Here is a 14,945-nt window from a genome sequence, read left to right as displayed (position 1 = left end):
TTGAAACTTATCTCCCTTATCTGTTTGGTGCAAGAACGAGGTAGATCTGCTGGAAATTGAGTGTGTTACAAGAGATTGAAACTTATACCTTGCTTATCTGTTTGGTGCAAGAACGAGGTAGATCTGCTGGAAATTGAGTGTATTACAAGAGATTGAAACTTATCTCCCTTATCTGTTTGGTGCAAGAACGAGGTAGATCTTCTGGAAATTGAGTGTGTTACAAGAGATTGAAACTTATCTCCCTTATCTGTTTGGTGCAAGAACGAGGTAGATCTGCTGGAAATTGAGTGTGTTACAAGAGATTGAAACTTATACCTTGTTTATCTGTTTGGTGGAAGAACGAGGTAGATCTGCTGGAAATTGAGTGTATTACAAGAGATTGAAACTTATCTCCCTTATCTGTTTGGTGCAAGAACGAGGTAGATCTGCTGGAAATTGAGTGTTACAAGAGATTGAAACTTATCTCCCCTATCTGTTTGGTGCAAGAACGAGGTAGATCTGCTGGAAATTGAGTGTGTTACAAGAGATTGAAACTTATCTCCCTTATCTGTTTGGTGCAAGAACGAGGTAGATCTGCTGGAAATTGAGTGTGTTACAAGAGATTGAAACTTATACCTTGTTTATCTGTTTGGTGGAAGAACGAGGTAGATCTGCTGGAAATTGAGTGTATTACAAGAGATTGAAACTTATCTCCCTTATCTGTTTGGTGCAAGAACGAGGTAGATCTTCTGGAAATTGAGTGTGTTACAAGAGATTGAAACTTATCTCCCTTATCTGTTTGGTGCAAGAACGAGGTAGATCTGCTGGAAATTGAGTGTGTTACAAGAGATTGAAACTTATCTCCCTTATCTGTTTGGTTCAAGAACGAGGTAGATCTTCTGGAAATTGAGTGTTACAAGAGATTGAAACTTATCTACCTTATCTGTTTGGTGCAAGAACGAGGTAGATCTGCTGGAAATTGAGTGTGTTACAAGAGATTGAAACTTATACCTTGTTTATCTGTTTGGTGGAAGAACGAGGTAGATCTGCTGGAAATTGAGTGTATTACAAGAGATTGAAACTTATCTCCCTTATCTGTTTGGTGCAAGAACGAGGTAGATCTTCTGGAAATTGAGTGTGTTACAAGAGATTGAAACTTATCTCCCTTATCTGTTTGGTGCAAGAACGAGGTAGATCTGCTGGAAATTGAGTGTGTTACAAGAGATTGAAACTTATACCTTGTTTATCTGTTTGGTGGAAGAACGAGGTAGATCTGCTGGAAATTGAGTGTATTACAAGAGATTGAAACTTATCTCCCTTATCTGTTTGGTGCAAGAACGAGGTAGATCTTCTGGAAATTGAGTGTTACAAGAGATTGAAACTTATCTACCTTATCTGTTTGGTTCAAGAACGAGGTAGATCTTCTGGAAATTGAGTGTGTTACAAGAGATTGAAACTTATCTACCTTATCTGTTTGGTGCAAGAACGAGGTAGATCTGCTGGAAATTGAGTGTGTTACAAGAGATTGAAACTTATCTCCCTTATCTGTTTGGTGCAAGAACGAGGTAGATCTGCTGGAAATTGAGTGTGTTACAAGAGATTGAAACTTATCTACCTTATCTGTTTGGTGCAAGAACGAGGTAGATCTTCTGGAAATTGAGTGTGTTACAAGAGATTGAAACTTATCTACCTTATCTGTTTGGTGCAAGAACGAGGTAGATCTGCTGGAAATCGAGTGTGTTACAAGAGATTGAAACTTATCTACCTTATCTGTTTGGTGCAAGAACGAGGTAGATCTGCTGGAAATTGAGTGTGTTACAAGAGATTGAAACTTATCTACCTTATCTGTTTGGTGCAAGAACGAGGTAGATCTGCTGGAAATCGAGTGTGTTACAAGAGATTGAAACTTATCTACCTTATCTGTTTGGTGCAAGAACGAGGTAGATCTTCTGGAAATTGAGTGTGTTACAAGAGATTGAAACTTATCTCCCTTATCTGTTTGGTGCAAGAACGAGGTAGATCTTCTGGGAATTGAGTGTGTTACAAGAGATTGAAACTTATCTCCCTTATCTGTTTGGTGCAAGAACGAGGTAGATCTTCTGGAAATTGAGTGTGTTACAAGAGATTGAAACTTATCTACCTTATCTGTTTGGTGCAAGAACGAGGTAGATCTTCTGGAAATTGAGTGTGTTACAAGAGATTGAAACTTATCTCCCTTATCTGTTTGGTGCAAGAACGAGGTAGATCTTCTGGAAATTGAGTGTTACAAGAGATTGAAACTTATACCTTGCTTATCTGTTTGGTGCAAGAACGAGGTAGATCTGCTGGAAATTGAGTGTTACAAGAGATTGAAACTTATACCTTGCTTATCTGTTTGGTGCAAGAATGAGCTAGATCTGCTGGAAATTGAGTGTGTTACAAGAGATTGAAACTAACCTCGCTATCTGTTTGGTGCAAGAATGAGGCAGATCTGCTAGAAGTTGAGTGTGTTACAAAAGATTGAAACGTACCTCGCTTATCTGTTTGGCATAAGAGGGAGGTAGATCTGCTGGAAATTGAGTGTGTTACAAGAGACTGAAACTTACCTCGCTTATCTGTTTGGCGCAAGATGGAGGCACTTAATCTTCTCTCCTGAGAAATGTGGTAAAATGCATTGACCCCTCTCTTGCACTAGATTCTTCAATTTTAATTTATGTATGTACAGGTATGACAGTATTTCATCGTTGATTTTATGAAACCTTCTATGTGACAGTACAGCATAATTTTTAGGAGGAAGAAAAAATTAATTAAATATCAATAGGTCTCTAGACTGATCCTCGATGATGTCACTGATCTCCATCATATTCACCAATATTTTCTACTGAATTATCTAATATTCTTGTAGGCCTAGGTACTGTATTTTTTTTCTTCGTCCTGAAAAAGTTATGCTTTGTACTGTCACATAGTAGGTTTCATAAAATCTACGACGATTTATTGATTTATTTAGTTATAACGCCAAATATGTCTTGTAAAAGTGTTTAAATTCGTCGAACTTATTTTGTTATATCTGCCACGAATTTATGGCAAAATTTCAACGCAAATCTTTATGAAGATGGCATATGAATTGTACAGTGAAGTTCAGCTTGGCTCCCATTCGAGTGCATGGTCAGCATTTTGAATACCTGTAGCCTGTTTGATGAAAGGTCAGTAATTATACGATAGCTTACACCAGTAAATATCAAATTTCTATTATGGTAAAATTTATTATTTCATAGAACTTTTCTTTCTGCAGTAAAAAATCTACTGTGGTAAACTTATTTTCTTGGGAGAGCGTAGAATGGCTGTTCTATAACCTTTGTGATCACTATCGGTTATATCTACTATTTTGTTTCATATTGTTTTTGCATAGTAATAAGAAAATTAGCTTGCATTACAAACTCAAAACCAGTGAAGCAAATTTCATTTCTGCAGAAAGCACTTGATAACAAAGGAAGATTATATAGAAAATTTAATAATATAATTACAAAGAATTTGAAGACGAACAAATGGGCGGAATTGCGAGATTTCGCTGTTTCCATAGGTTTGATTACAAATGATAAAGACTATATACTCAGGCCTAAACACTAACATTATATCAAGAAATTAAAATTTGTGTAGTATTCTTTGTCATTTAGGCTGTCTGCTATGGCAGAAAGAATGTTAAAACTATTGAATGTTAACATGGCGATCAACATACATTGCTTCAATTTCACTCGGAGCATCAATTTTAATTAATGTTCCATCAACTATGCAACACACTAGTGGCATGGCAGTTATTTCATAAAATTGATTAACTGTGTAATTTAAATTATTAGGCTATTTAACAAGCTGACGAAAAAGTCTGTTATTTATTCATCGAAAACCTTTCGAAAAACAGAGTGAGGTGTTTGAAACGCCATGCATATCTCCAGATGCGTGGTACTGGGCTCCTGTCTCGAAACAGTGAAGGACTATTATTTGAAGTTGCTCCTTTGGTGATATGAATGGTTCCTTTTCTTGTCGTGAGTAGGAAGGGCTCAATTCTTTGCAATACAGTATGAAACTGTTGACAATTTAATTGGAATTGTTCGTTATATTCATAAGTATTTCTCATATAACCAAATTCTAACCTTAGTTTGAAAATACTTGGTCTTCTGTACTGCACAGGCTACATCTTCATCTTCATCACTGGATTATCTCGGAAACAAAATGCAATATACGTTTGAGTTACTGGAATAAATTATTTACACAACTGAAAACGTTTTACCCAGCTAGGGAGATGGGTAGAAATATCTGCTTAATTACTGCGGTAAATCTGGGGACAGTATTACAAAGAAGTTCTTCATAACCGGCACCCAAATAACCAGCAATACCAAAACAACAGCACTTCTGGCTGGACTAAAAAAAAAAAAATATTCGAACCTAAAATTTGTGTACTATTTGTGTCATGTGATTTGTTTTAATACAGAAAATTCACACAGTTTTTTATGTTTATTTAGTTACGTTCGGGCCATCAGTGTTGCCACATTAGGAAGTTCGCACGAACTTTCGTTTTCAGTGAAAATTCTAACCTAGAATTAGTGTATTATTTGTGTTGTGTGATGTGTTTAATAAGGAAAATCCACACAGTTTTTATGTTTATTCAGTTATGAGCAAGTGATAGAGAAATAAGCTTCATATGGCTGCTGTTATAACATTTGGCTCCATGAAATAAGAACTTTTTTAAAAATACTGGTATTTATTCAATTATCCGGAAAATTCTCGTATCCAGAATTAGCCTGGTCCCTTTGGTGCCGGTTAAGAGGGATTCTACTGTATTATGAAACCACAATCAGTTTACTGCAGTATATTTTTGACTACCACAGTAGTTTTACGAAACAGACAGAGTAGTATTTACTGGACCTCCAGCAGTATTTACCATGGTGAAGTTTTATGAAACACGCAGAGTAGTATTTACTGGACCTCCAGCAGTATTTACCATGGTGAAGTTTTATGAAACAGACAGAGTAGTATTTACTGGACCTCCAGCAGTATTTACCACGGTGAAGTTTTATGAAACAGGCAGAGTAGTATTTACTGGACCTCCAGCAGTATTTACCATGGTGAAGTCTTATGAAACAGACAGAGTAGTATTTACTGGACCTCCAGCAGTATTTACCACGGTGAAGTTTTATGAAACAGGCAGAGTAGTATTTACTGGACCTCCAGCAGTATTTACCATGGTGAAGTTTTATGAAACAGACAGAGTAGTATTTACTGGACCTCCAGCAGTATTTACCACAGTGAAGTTTTACGAAACAGACAGAGTAGTATTTACTGGACCTCCAGCAGTATTTACCATGGTGAAGTTTTATGAAACAGGCAGAGTAGTATTTACTGGACCTCCAGCAGTATTTACCACAGTGAAGTTTTATGAAACAGACAGAGTAGTATTTACTGGACCTCCAGCAGTATTTACCATGGTGAAGTTTTATGAAATAGACAGAGTAGTATTTACTGGACCTCCAGCAGTATTTACCACAGTGAAGTTTTATGAAACAGACAGAGTAGTATTTACTGGACCTCCAGCAGTATTTACCACAGTGAAGTTTTACGAAACAGACAGAGTAGTATTTACTGGACCTCCAGCAGTATTTACCATGGTGAAGTTTTATGAAACAGACAGAGTATTATTTACTGGACCTCCAGCAGTATTTACCACAGTGAAGTTTTATGAAACAGACAGAGTAGTATTTACTGGACCTCCAGCAGTATTTACCACGGTGAAGTTTTATGAAACAGACAGAGTAGTATTTACTGGACTTCCAGCAGTATTTACCACAGTGAAGTTTTATGAAACAGGCAGAGTAGTATTTACTGGACCTCCAGCAGTATTTACCACAGTGAAGTTTTATGAAATAGACAGAGTAGTATTTACTGGACCTCCAGCAGTATTTACCATGGTGAAGTTTTATGAAACAGACAGAGTAGTATTTACTGGACCTCCAGCAGTATTTACCACAGTGAAATTTTATGAAACAGACAGAGTAGTATTTACTGGACCTCCAGCAGTATTTACCACAGTGAAGTTTTATGAAACAGACAGAGTAGTATTTACTGGACCTCCAGCAGTATTTACCACAGTGAAGTTTTACGAAACAGACAGAGTAGTATTTACTGGACCTCCAACAGTATTTACCACAGTGAAGTTTTATGAAACAGGCAGAGTAGTATTTACTGGACCTCCAGCAGTATTTACCACGGTGAAGTTTTACGAAACAGACAGAGTAGTATTTACTGGACCTCCAGCAGTATTTACCACGGTGAAGTTTTATGAAACAGACAGAGTAGTATTTACTGGACCTCCAGCAGTATTTACCACGGTGAAGTTTTATGAAACAGACAGAGTAGTATTTACTGGACCTCCAGCAGTATTTACCACAGTGAAGTTTTATGAAACAGACAGAGTAGTATTTACTGGACCTCCAGCAGTATTTACCACAGTGAAGTTTTATGAAACAGACAGAGTAGTATTTACTGGACCTCCAGCAGTATTTACCACAGTGAAGTTTTACGAAACAGACAGAGTAGTATTTACTGGACCTCCAGCAGTATTTACCACAGTGAAGTTTTATGAAACAGACAGAGTAGTATTTACTGGACCTCCAGCAGTATTTACCACAGTGAAGTTTTATGAAACAGAAAGAGTATTATTTACTGGACCTCCAGCAGTATTTACCACAGTGAAGTTTTATGAAACAGACAGAGTAGTATTTACTGGACCTCCAGCAGTATTTACCACAGTGAAGTTTTACGAAACAGACAGAGTAGTATTTACTGGACCTCCAGCAGTATTTACCACAGTGAAGTTTTATGAAACAGGCAGAGTAGTATTTACTTGACCTCCAGCAGTATTTACCACGGTGAAGTTTTACGAAACAGGCAGAGTAGTATTTACTGGACCTCCAGCAGTATTTACCATGGTGAAGTTTTATGAAACAGACAGAGTAGTATTTACTGGACCTCCCGCAGTATTTACCATGGTGAAGTTTTATGAAACAGACAGAGTAGTATTTACTGGACCTCCAGCAGTATTTACCACGGTGAAGTTTTATGAAACAGACAGAGTAGTATTTACTGGACTTCCAGCAGTATTTACCACAGTGAAGTTTTATGAAAGAGGCTACTGCTGTAAAGTTCTTCAGTCAAAATGTGCACACTGTAGTGTACTTTGTTTATCAACAAACTTTACTGTTGTTCAAACAAAAATGTTTCTTTTGTGTTTGTTCAATCACATGGTGTTGAAGCCAAAATTATGAATTTTATTGTCTCGTGATTGATAAATTAAATAAAATTTTCACTGTTTAGTTGGGCTTTGTACGTAGTACCGCATTCATAGAGCCCCAACCAGCACAAAATGGCATTATCTCGAAAATGGTTAATTTGAGGACCCATGTTTACTGGAACTTTTTTGCTTCTCTTCGTTTTTACTTCATACCTAAATTTTTTACCATCACTTTTGAAACACACAGATCAGACATATTGCATGGCTAGAGCACATTGTATCAGTATCTGTAATCCATGCATATTTTCAACAAAGTTGCAAGAAAATGGTGGGAATGGGAGAGAATTTAGGCCGAGAAGAAAGGAGGATCTCTCAGATGGAAGCTAAGACTTTATAAAGTGTTGTGCTGCTGCAACTGATGATGATCTTTGGAGTGGTCTAACACAAAAGATGGAGCACATGGAATATGGGTTTGGCAACGTTTTTTGACAGGACAGAGAACTGCATTTAAATAAAATTAATTTTCGAACATCTAGCAGTACTGCATTAACGAGCAAGTTAATGCACAGAGAAGTGGACTCACCTGCAGAATTGCTTTCTTCTCCTCTTCTTTTCGCTCCTGTCTTTCCTCGCGGATTTTACGCACTTCTTCTTGGATAACTTCTATCTTAGTCTTATTGTCAATCTTGCCCTCGCGCTCACCTATTGCTGCCTTTGTCTGAGTTGCCTGTTGACACAAACATAGATAGCTGTGACATTTATTACACACCACAATCTAAATTCACGTCAATTTTTCTATCCTCACTGATCCAAAGTGAAGATGCAATAAGCCACTGAGCTCCACTTAAACCCCTCCTGTGTTCCAGTTACACAAATGCAAGCTTCCACTTGATATTTGTCCAGAGTTTAGGATTGGTTGAGAATTAACTCATTTCTGTAGTTCGTTTTGGAGGAGATTTTGTACTGACCATTTATTATTATGGGTCTGAGAGTTTCAGTTTCAGTTCAACACTATGTAATGTGAAATATTTATTTATTTAATGCAGCAAGCACTTGATACAAAGTCATTTGCTTACAAATGAAGAAGAAAATACCAAACAGAATAATAATACTAATACCTACATCAAAGAAAGATAAAAAATCTATTTGAAATTACTAGCTACAGACTGATCTCCCTCACCAGCACACATGCCAAGACAATGGAAAGGATGATAAATAACACGCTTTCCTGCTTTCTGGAAACTAACAATTTAATCCATGAAGGGCAGGTTGGCTTCATACAACATCAATTGACTGATCAACAAGTTGCAATATTCTGTCAACACATCAAGGACAACATAGATAAAGGTAATATTACCGCAGCAGACTATATACACTTCCAAAACGCATACTGGTACAACTCAATCTGGAAATCTAACCTAATAAAAAAGCTAGAACAATCTGACACACGGGACAAAATGTTACGATGGATAAAAAATTTCATCACATAACATTTCTTCAGAGTAAAATATTGAAACAATGTCTCAAAGTATAAGCAGCTTCAAGTCCGATTACCCCATGAAGCAGTTACAAGTTGCACTCTATTCATATTTATATCAATGACCTCATAACCCTAATCAAGTAACAGCCTGGGGTTAAATGTCTCCTATATGCTGACAAACTTGTGCTCTGGGCTTCGTTACCCAAAAGAAACACCAACTGAAAATGATATGGTAGTTAATATTGCAAAGTCGGCATGTCAAACTTTCTCCCTCCACCACTCTGATACCAATAAACAAATAATTCCATCCATCAAGTATGGTAACATAAGTCTGAAACACACAGACCAATTTAAATATCTAGGGGTAACTCTTGACAGCCATCTATCATCATGTACAGCACATATAGACAATACTGTTGAGAAAACCCAGAAGAGACTGAATGTTATTAAGTGGTTGACAAGTTGTAAATGGGGCTGTGCTGCTAGTACTCTAACACAACCTATCATGAACGGCACATATAGATAATACTGTTGAGGAAACACAAAACAAACTGAATGTTATTAAACGTTTGCAGGATGTAAATGGGGCTGTGCTACTAATACTCTTAACACAACCTATCATGGATGGCACACATAGATAATACTGTTGAGAAAACACAAAACAAACTGAATATTATTAAACGTTTGGCAGGATGTAAATGGGGCTACAAAGTACTCTAACAAAATGTTATGAAGCCCAATTTAAGTCACACAGCATTTGTGTGCACTCATAGTTGAGTTCTGGCGTATTGTCAGCTCATGTGAGTTGTGTGGATATAAAGGAAAAATTGTGATGGTGTCGTGTATGGTTCCTGGGGTAGCTCAGTCAGTAGACCGTTCGCGTACTAAGCGAAGGGTCCTGAGATGGATACCCGGACCCGGAACAATTTTTCCTTGAAATTATTCAATGTATGTAATTCCCTAAAAATTATTCAAATGCGGTTCCTTGTCTTCCTTTACAATTCCAGGGAGAGTTGCAGTCCTTATGGGCGAGTTCCCTCTGCACACTACATTCCATTTTCTAACATTTGGTTTAGATCGAGGAGCCTTCCTATACTGCTGCCAATATTTTCTTTCTTTGCACGAGTGTTACAGACACAGGCTCTACATATTACTTTGCAACATAATTATGACCGTAATGTTTTCGTCGATTACAATGTGGATCACTAACAGAAAGAAAAAAAGAAAATAGAATTAGTTATAGGTAAAATAAACAACTATCAATAATGTAAATAATTAGTATCATTAAAAGCAAAATGGTATACAACAGGAACTACGAGGAAGATGGAAAATAGGGAAGACTGGAGAATGCTGAGTTTGCAGTGAAAGACCTGACCCTGGGGAGAAAACTGTGAATGAATGAATGAATGAACATTAGAAATACTGTCAACACAAACTGTCTGAGCTGAGGAATTGGTCCATTTCCTTTACCTTTCATGTAATTAACATTTAAAACAGGAATAGGACTTTGTTGCCACTGTGTAATATTCTTCAGAAGTCAAATTTCCCCCCCAAGTCTGTATTCATATCTCGAAAATTAATTTTGTTGATGGTGGAGCTAATGAACTTCTGTGAGAATGCTGAAACGCCAAATTCATATATTTTTTATACGTTTATCTTCCATTCCACAATATTTATGCATTTTCACAGAAACTATTAAAATATGCATGATTTAAAAAGATACAATTTCTTAGTTTACAGATGTGTAAATGACTACTGACCACGGTGTCCGGAAGAACGGAGATGGTGGCCTTGAGCTGATCGCTGGTGGGGATGGTGTCAGGGAGCAGCAGTGCTCTAGACAGCAGCAGCAGGGAGGGCGGCACCTTCTTCTCCAGACTCAGCTCCAGCCACTGTGCCAACTGCGTCCTCAGAGCGTCCTCAGACATGCCATACGCTCGCATGCCTCGTGCCCTTGATGCCTGCTGCAGCTCTGCTGGAGTCAAGGACTCGATGCCCTCTTTCTGTATGGCCTGCAATGCACAAACATATCCATCAAGACAGAACTACTCTGAAATGTTTTACACAATCCTGCAGACCCAGTATGTACCTTGTCATCAGCTGCCAAGTTCCTCAGTTTCATTCTAAGCAGGAAGCGAAGCAGGTTATTGGTTCCGATAGGTTGAATCTCTAGCACTCTGCACAGAGCAGTTAGCTGTGGGCGTGAGAGCGAGTCCAGAGTGATTTCATCTTCAAACAATTTCGAAAACTTCATTATCTCTTCATTTGTAGCTTTTTCACCAGATGTGCGCACCTGCAAAAAGTTAATCTTGTCCTGAGTGCCAATTTAAACGAACGGTTTATTTGTTTTACCTTTGATAGAGACTCCCACCTTCGTAAAAAATTCTGCAAATTCTTTAGCTGCCTGCGAGCTTCGTCCTTTTCCTTGAACTGCCATATCATCCAACGTTTGCTGCAGGAACTTAGCCATTTCTAGTTTCACTTTCAAGGCTTGCTTCATTTTCTGATCCTAAAAAGATAGTATACAATCAACAATGCAGTTTTCTATAATAAAGGAAATTAAATTGAATCAGTAAATTATCTCCTATTTACAAATATGCAGATGATCAGTGTCTGCATATGAGCATGCAATGCATTGGCAGAGTCTGACTGACGAAGTAGTTGCAAAAATGTTGCATTTCACTTAAGAGAGATTAATTTTTCAACTTTCCAAACCGAAGCAGACAACCATCTTTGCAAATACATCTGAACAAGGTCTGTAATACACGTTTACGTGAAAGAAAAAATATGACTGGATACAGTTTAAAGAGCAGTTGTTACTACAGCAAAACCTCTCTTAGCCAGACATGCATGACGAATTTTTACTTATCTCTAGTAAAAAATAAATACGTTTTGTAGAGGGTGTGGCAATCTGAAGTTAATTTACGCAATGCACTGTAAATAAACATGAATACATAAATAACATAAAGAAATAGTCACATATGAAGACACCATTAAAATGTTTACCGCGAAAAAGCATAGAAGTTTAATCTTTGAAACACTTCCATGATTAACTCATAAGCCTAATTTTCATAATAAGCAGAAGTGTTGAAGATGACAAATTATAAATAATGTCATTTAATGTAATTATGTAGTAATTAATACATAATGTTGCAAGATAGTGTGTGCTTTATTTCATCAATCATTTCATTAAACCTAAGAATCTGCCATATACAAAATTAAATTGAATTAATCAAGATTAAAAACTGTAAATTGAACATTTTTAAGCCAATCATAACTATATTATATTTGTGTAGCTTAATTAAATTGTTAAAATAATGTATAATAAAACTTCCTAACACTTCCCTCACAAATGGGGAGGAGACGGAATCCATGTATACTCTGAATGAAACAAGACTCTGCATAAACATAAAAAACAACAGAACTTAGTAACTCCCTTTCCCCCTCCCAAAATCCAAGTAGCAATTAATATTTAAATACTTATATAGTCACAATCATGCCATGGTATGATACCATGGCATGATTGTGACTATATAAGTATTTAAATATTCATTAATATGTCACATCAACGGACATATATACGTTATCCTACATCGTAAGATGAAGTTTCCAAGTAACAAAGCCAATCGCCATAAATTATCCAGCAATGTTCCTTACAATTTATAGCATTCAATAATAGTACCCTGTTCTCATGGGTTATTTCCATAGCAACTGAATAACCACTGGAATGGAAGATTTTGTATGCAATAAAATGCTTTTAAGTTCGCTTTTGATGAAATAATGAACAATATCCATTCTTCTGGATTATATTCAGTATCTAACATGTTCACTTTTTGCAGGCATATACAGAATTAAGCTTATCATTTTGCTTTTTTGGTATTTGCTGTAATGAAGGTCAGCTAAATCCCTAACGAGATGTCTTTCGTATCAGAGGCAGGTATTATCATGTTCAGGAGTGAAGATGGAATCAGCAGAAGTTGAAAATAGTCTCGAGTAAGCTCATGATTCGTGTTCCTCTGGAATCTTCCCCACTGGATGGAGGGAAAGGGACAGGAAGTTCAGGGAGAATGTGGCACAGCTCCTATGAATGAAGGGAGATTAGGATATACAATTTTATCTATAGGTGTCCTTGAAAATCCTTGTTTTCGTAATACAGAAGTAACAATCATCCAGATGACGGGTAGGCTGTTGCCAAATCATTGGAGCAGCAAAATCAACTTCACAAAAAACATGACACATGGCACACAATTTCTACCCTATTCACCCACTTTACAGACGAAATAAAAGTAATAAGCTTTTTTTTTAAAATGTTTGCAACTGCTCAGCATTGTGATGATATAGTAAATTCACCACAAACATAGCAAAAGCTATTTAGACAATTTGCGAATCATTATAACACTACTACAGAACAGATACCACACATGACGCAATCGCAATCAGAACCAATCGCTAAAATTCTAATTTCTTGTCTCATAATATAACAGTATTTCTTCAGAATATGTATTATTTGTTAAACTCTATCGTACCTGGTCAACATGTTTCAGTCTTTTATCAGCCTTCTTCAGAACTGGCTGTTGCTGGTCTTGGCGCCAAGACATACGAGGCGTGTTCTTAAAGTAAGTTCCGTTTTCAATTATAGCCATCGCATCGCTGCAATCGTTATTTTGCGCATGCGTGTTTTCTTCTTCAGTCCTCAGGCAAGCTCTGCATGCAGTTTCAGAGCTTCAGTCCGTGTGTGTGCTTAGTTGTAATCAATTGAAATGTTTAAAGTGATTGAGCACCCCGCCGACTGTGAGATGCGGTCTGTTATCCATTTCTCGAATGCGAGAAACATCAAACCAGCTGACATTCATTGTCAACTTTGTGAGGTGTATGGTGATGATGCCATTAGTGATGGAATGGTCAGAAGATGGGTTAGGAAGTTCAACAAGGGCCGCGTCTCTGTGCATGACGAGCAGCATACCGGTCGGCCATCTTTGATCAATGACGATTTGGTGCGTGCTGTCGATGAAAAAATTCATGAGGACAGGAGGTTCACAATTTCTTCACTTTCCTTGAATTTTCCACAAATGTCATGGAGTGTTCTCTACAAAATTGTGACAGATTGATTATGATATCGAAAATTGTGCTCACGATGGGTACCCAAGATGCTCACCCAAGAATACAAAACCAAACGAACTTCCAGTGCATTGAGCTTTCTCACACGTTACAGGTGACGAGACTTGGGTGTCTCACATGACACCTGAATCAAAGCAGCAGTCCATGGAATGGAGGCACACTGCATCACCAAGGAAAAAGAAATTCAAACAAACCATGTCAACACGCAAGATCATGTGCACTGTTTTTTTGGACAGAAAAGGAGTCCTACTCATCGAATTCTTACCTCAGGGTGAAACCATTAATAGAGAAACCTATTGTCAGACCTTGAAGAAGCTCCGTTGTGCAATTCAGAACAAGAGACGTGGGATGCTGACTGACGGAGTTGTGTTGCTTCATGACAACGCTAGGCCACACACAGCTCGTGACACCCAAAATCTCATCTCGAAATTTGACTGGGAACAAATTGACTATCCCCCCTACAGCCCGGATTTGGCTCCAAATGACTTTCATCTCTTCCTGCACCTCAACGTTTTGATGGTGACAATGAAGTGAAAACAGCAGTGAGGGAGTGGTTTGCATCACAAGTGGGCAAATTCTACAATGAGGGGATAGAAAGACTTGTGCCATGACTCGATAAATGCCTCAATAAAGATGGAGATTATGTTGAGAAGTAATTGAAGTGTGGGGAATACAATGTAACAAAAATTGTTTGTAAATATCTTCCCGTTTACTTACTACACCTTTTTGGAACTTACTTTAAGAACACGCATCGCACATATTCCAAAGTGATATAGTGCTAAAAGTTGTGTAATCAAGATGTATAACAGTATTTCTTTTTCCACAGTTAATTCCAGGTGAAAACGATGTCCTACCCTCTGTGCAGCCACTTAATAAAAGTCATAAAACAATAATCCATCTAGAAGGACATCACTCATCCAATGCACAACATGCTTGACGTGTCATTTGAAGCAGCTTGTGCTTCTGTGCACTGGATGAGTGATGTACCCGCAGGTTCATTACCACCCTCACATAAGCCTGTCATCAATCCCTATCCTGTGCAAGATTAATTTAGTCTCTATCATCATATCCCACTTCTCTCAAATCCATTTTAATATTACCCTCCCA

At 37.5% G+C, this 14,945-nt stretch overlaps 1 protein-coding gene across 2 annotated transcripts in view; it reads right to left on the bottom strand.

Moving 5' to 3' along the window:
* Letm1 (Leucine zipper and EF-hand containing transmembrane protein 1) overlaps positions 1-14,945 on the bottom strand; it is a 106,848-nt gene that overhangs the window by 17,558 nt on the left and 74,345 nt on the right. For both annotated transcript variants that reach the window (XM_069848823.1, XM_069848822.1), the window contains 4 exons: positions 11,092-11,229; positions 10,810-11,013; positions 10,481-10,732; positions 7,824-7,967 (listed from right to left, as the gene is read on the bottom strand). In XM_069848823.1, the coding sequence (XP_069704924.1) occupies positions 7,824-7,967; positions 10,481-10,732; positions 10,810-11,013; positions 11,092-11,229 (738 nt within the window). The remainder of the gene's footprint in view (positions 1-7,823; positions 7,968-10,480; positions 10,733-10,809; positions 11,014-11,091; positions 11,230-14,945) is intronic.

The sequence above is a fragment of the Periplaneta americana genome, chromosome 15 (assembly GCF_040183065.1).
Source record: "Periplaneta americana isolate PAMFEO1 chromosome 15, P.americana_PAMFEO1_priV1, whole genome shotgun sequence".
In the NCBI taxonomy this organism is placed as follows: domain Eukaryota; kingdom Metazoa; phylum Arthropoda; class Insecta; order Blattodea; family Blattidae; genus Periplaneta; species Periplaneta americana.
Note: the sequence above shows the minus strand (reverse complement) of the source record. Positions and strands in the feature narration are given on the sequence as shown.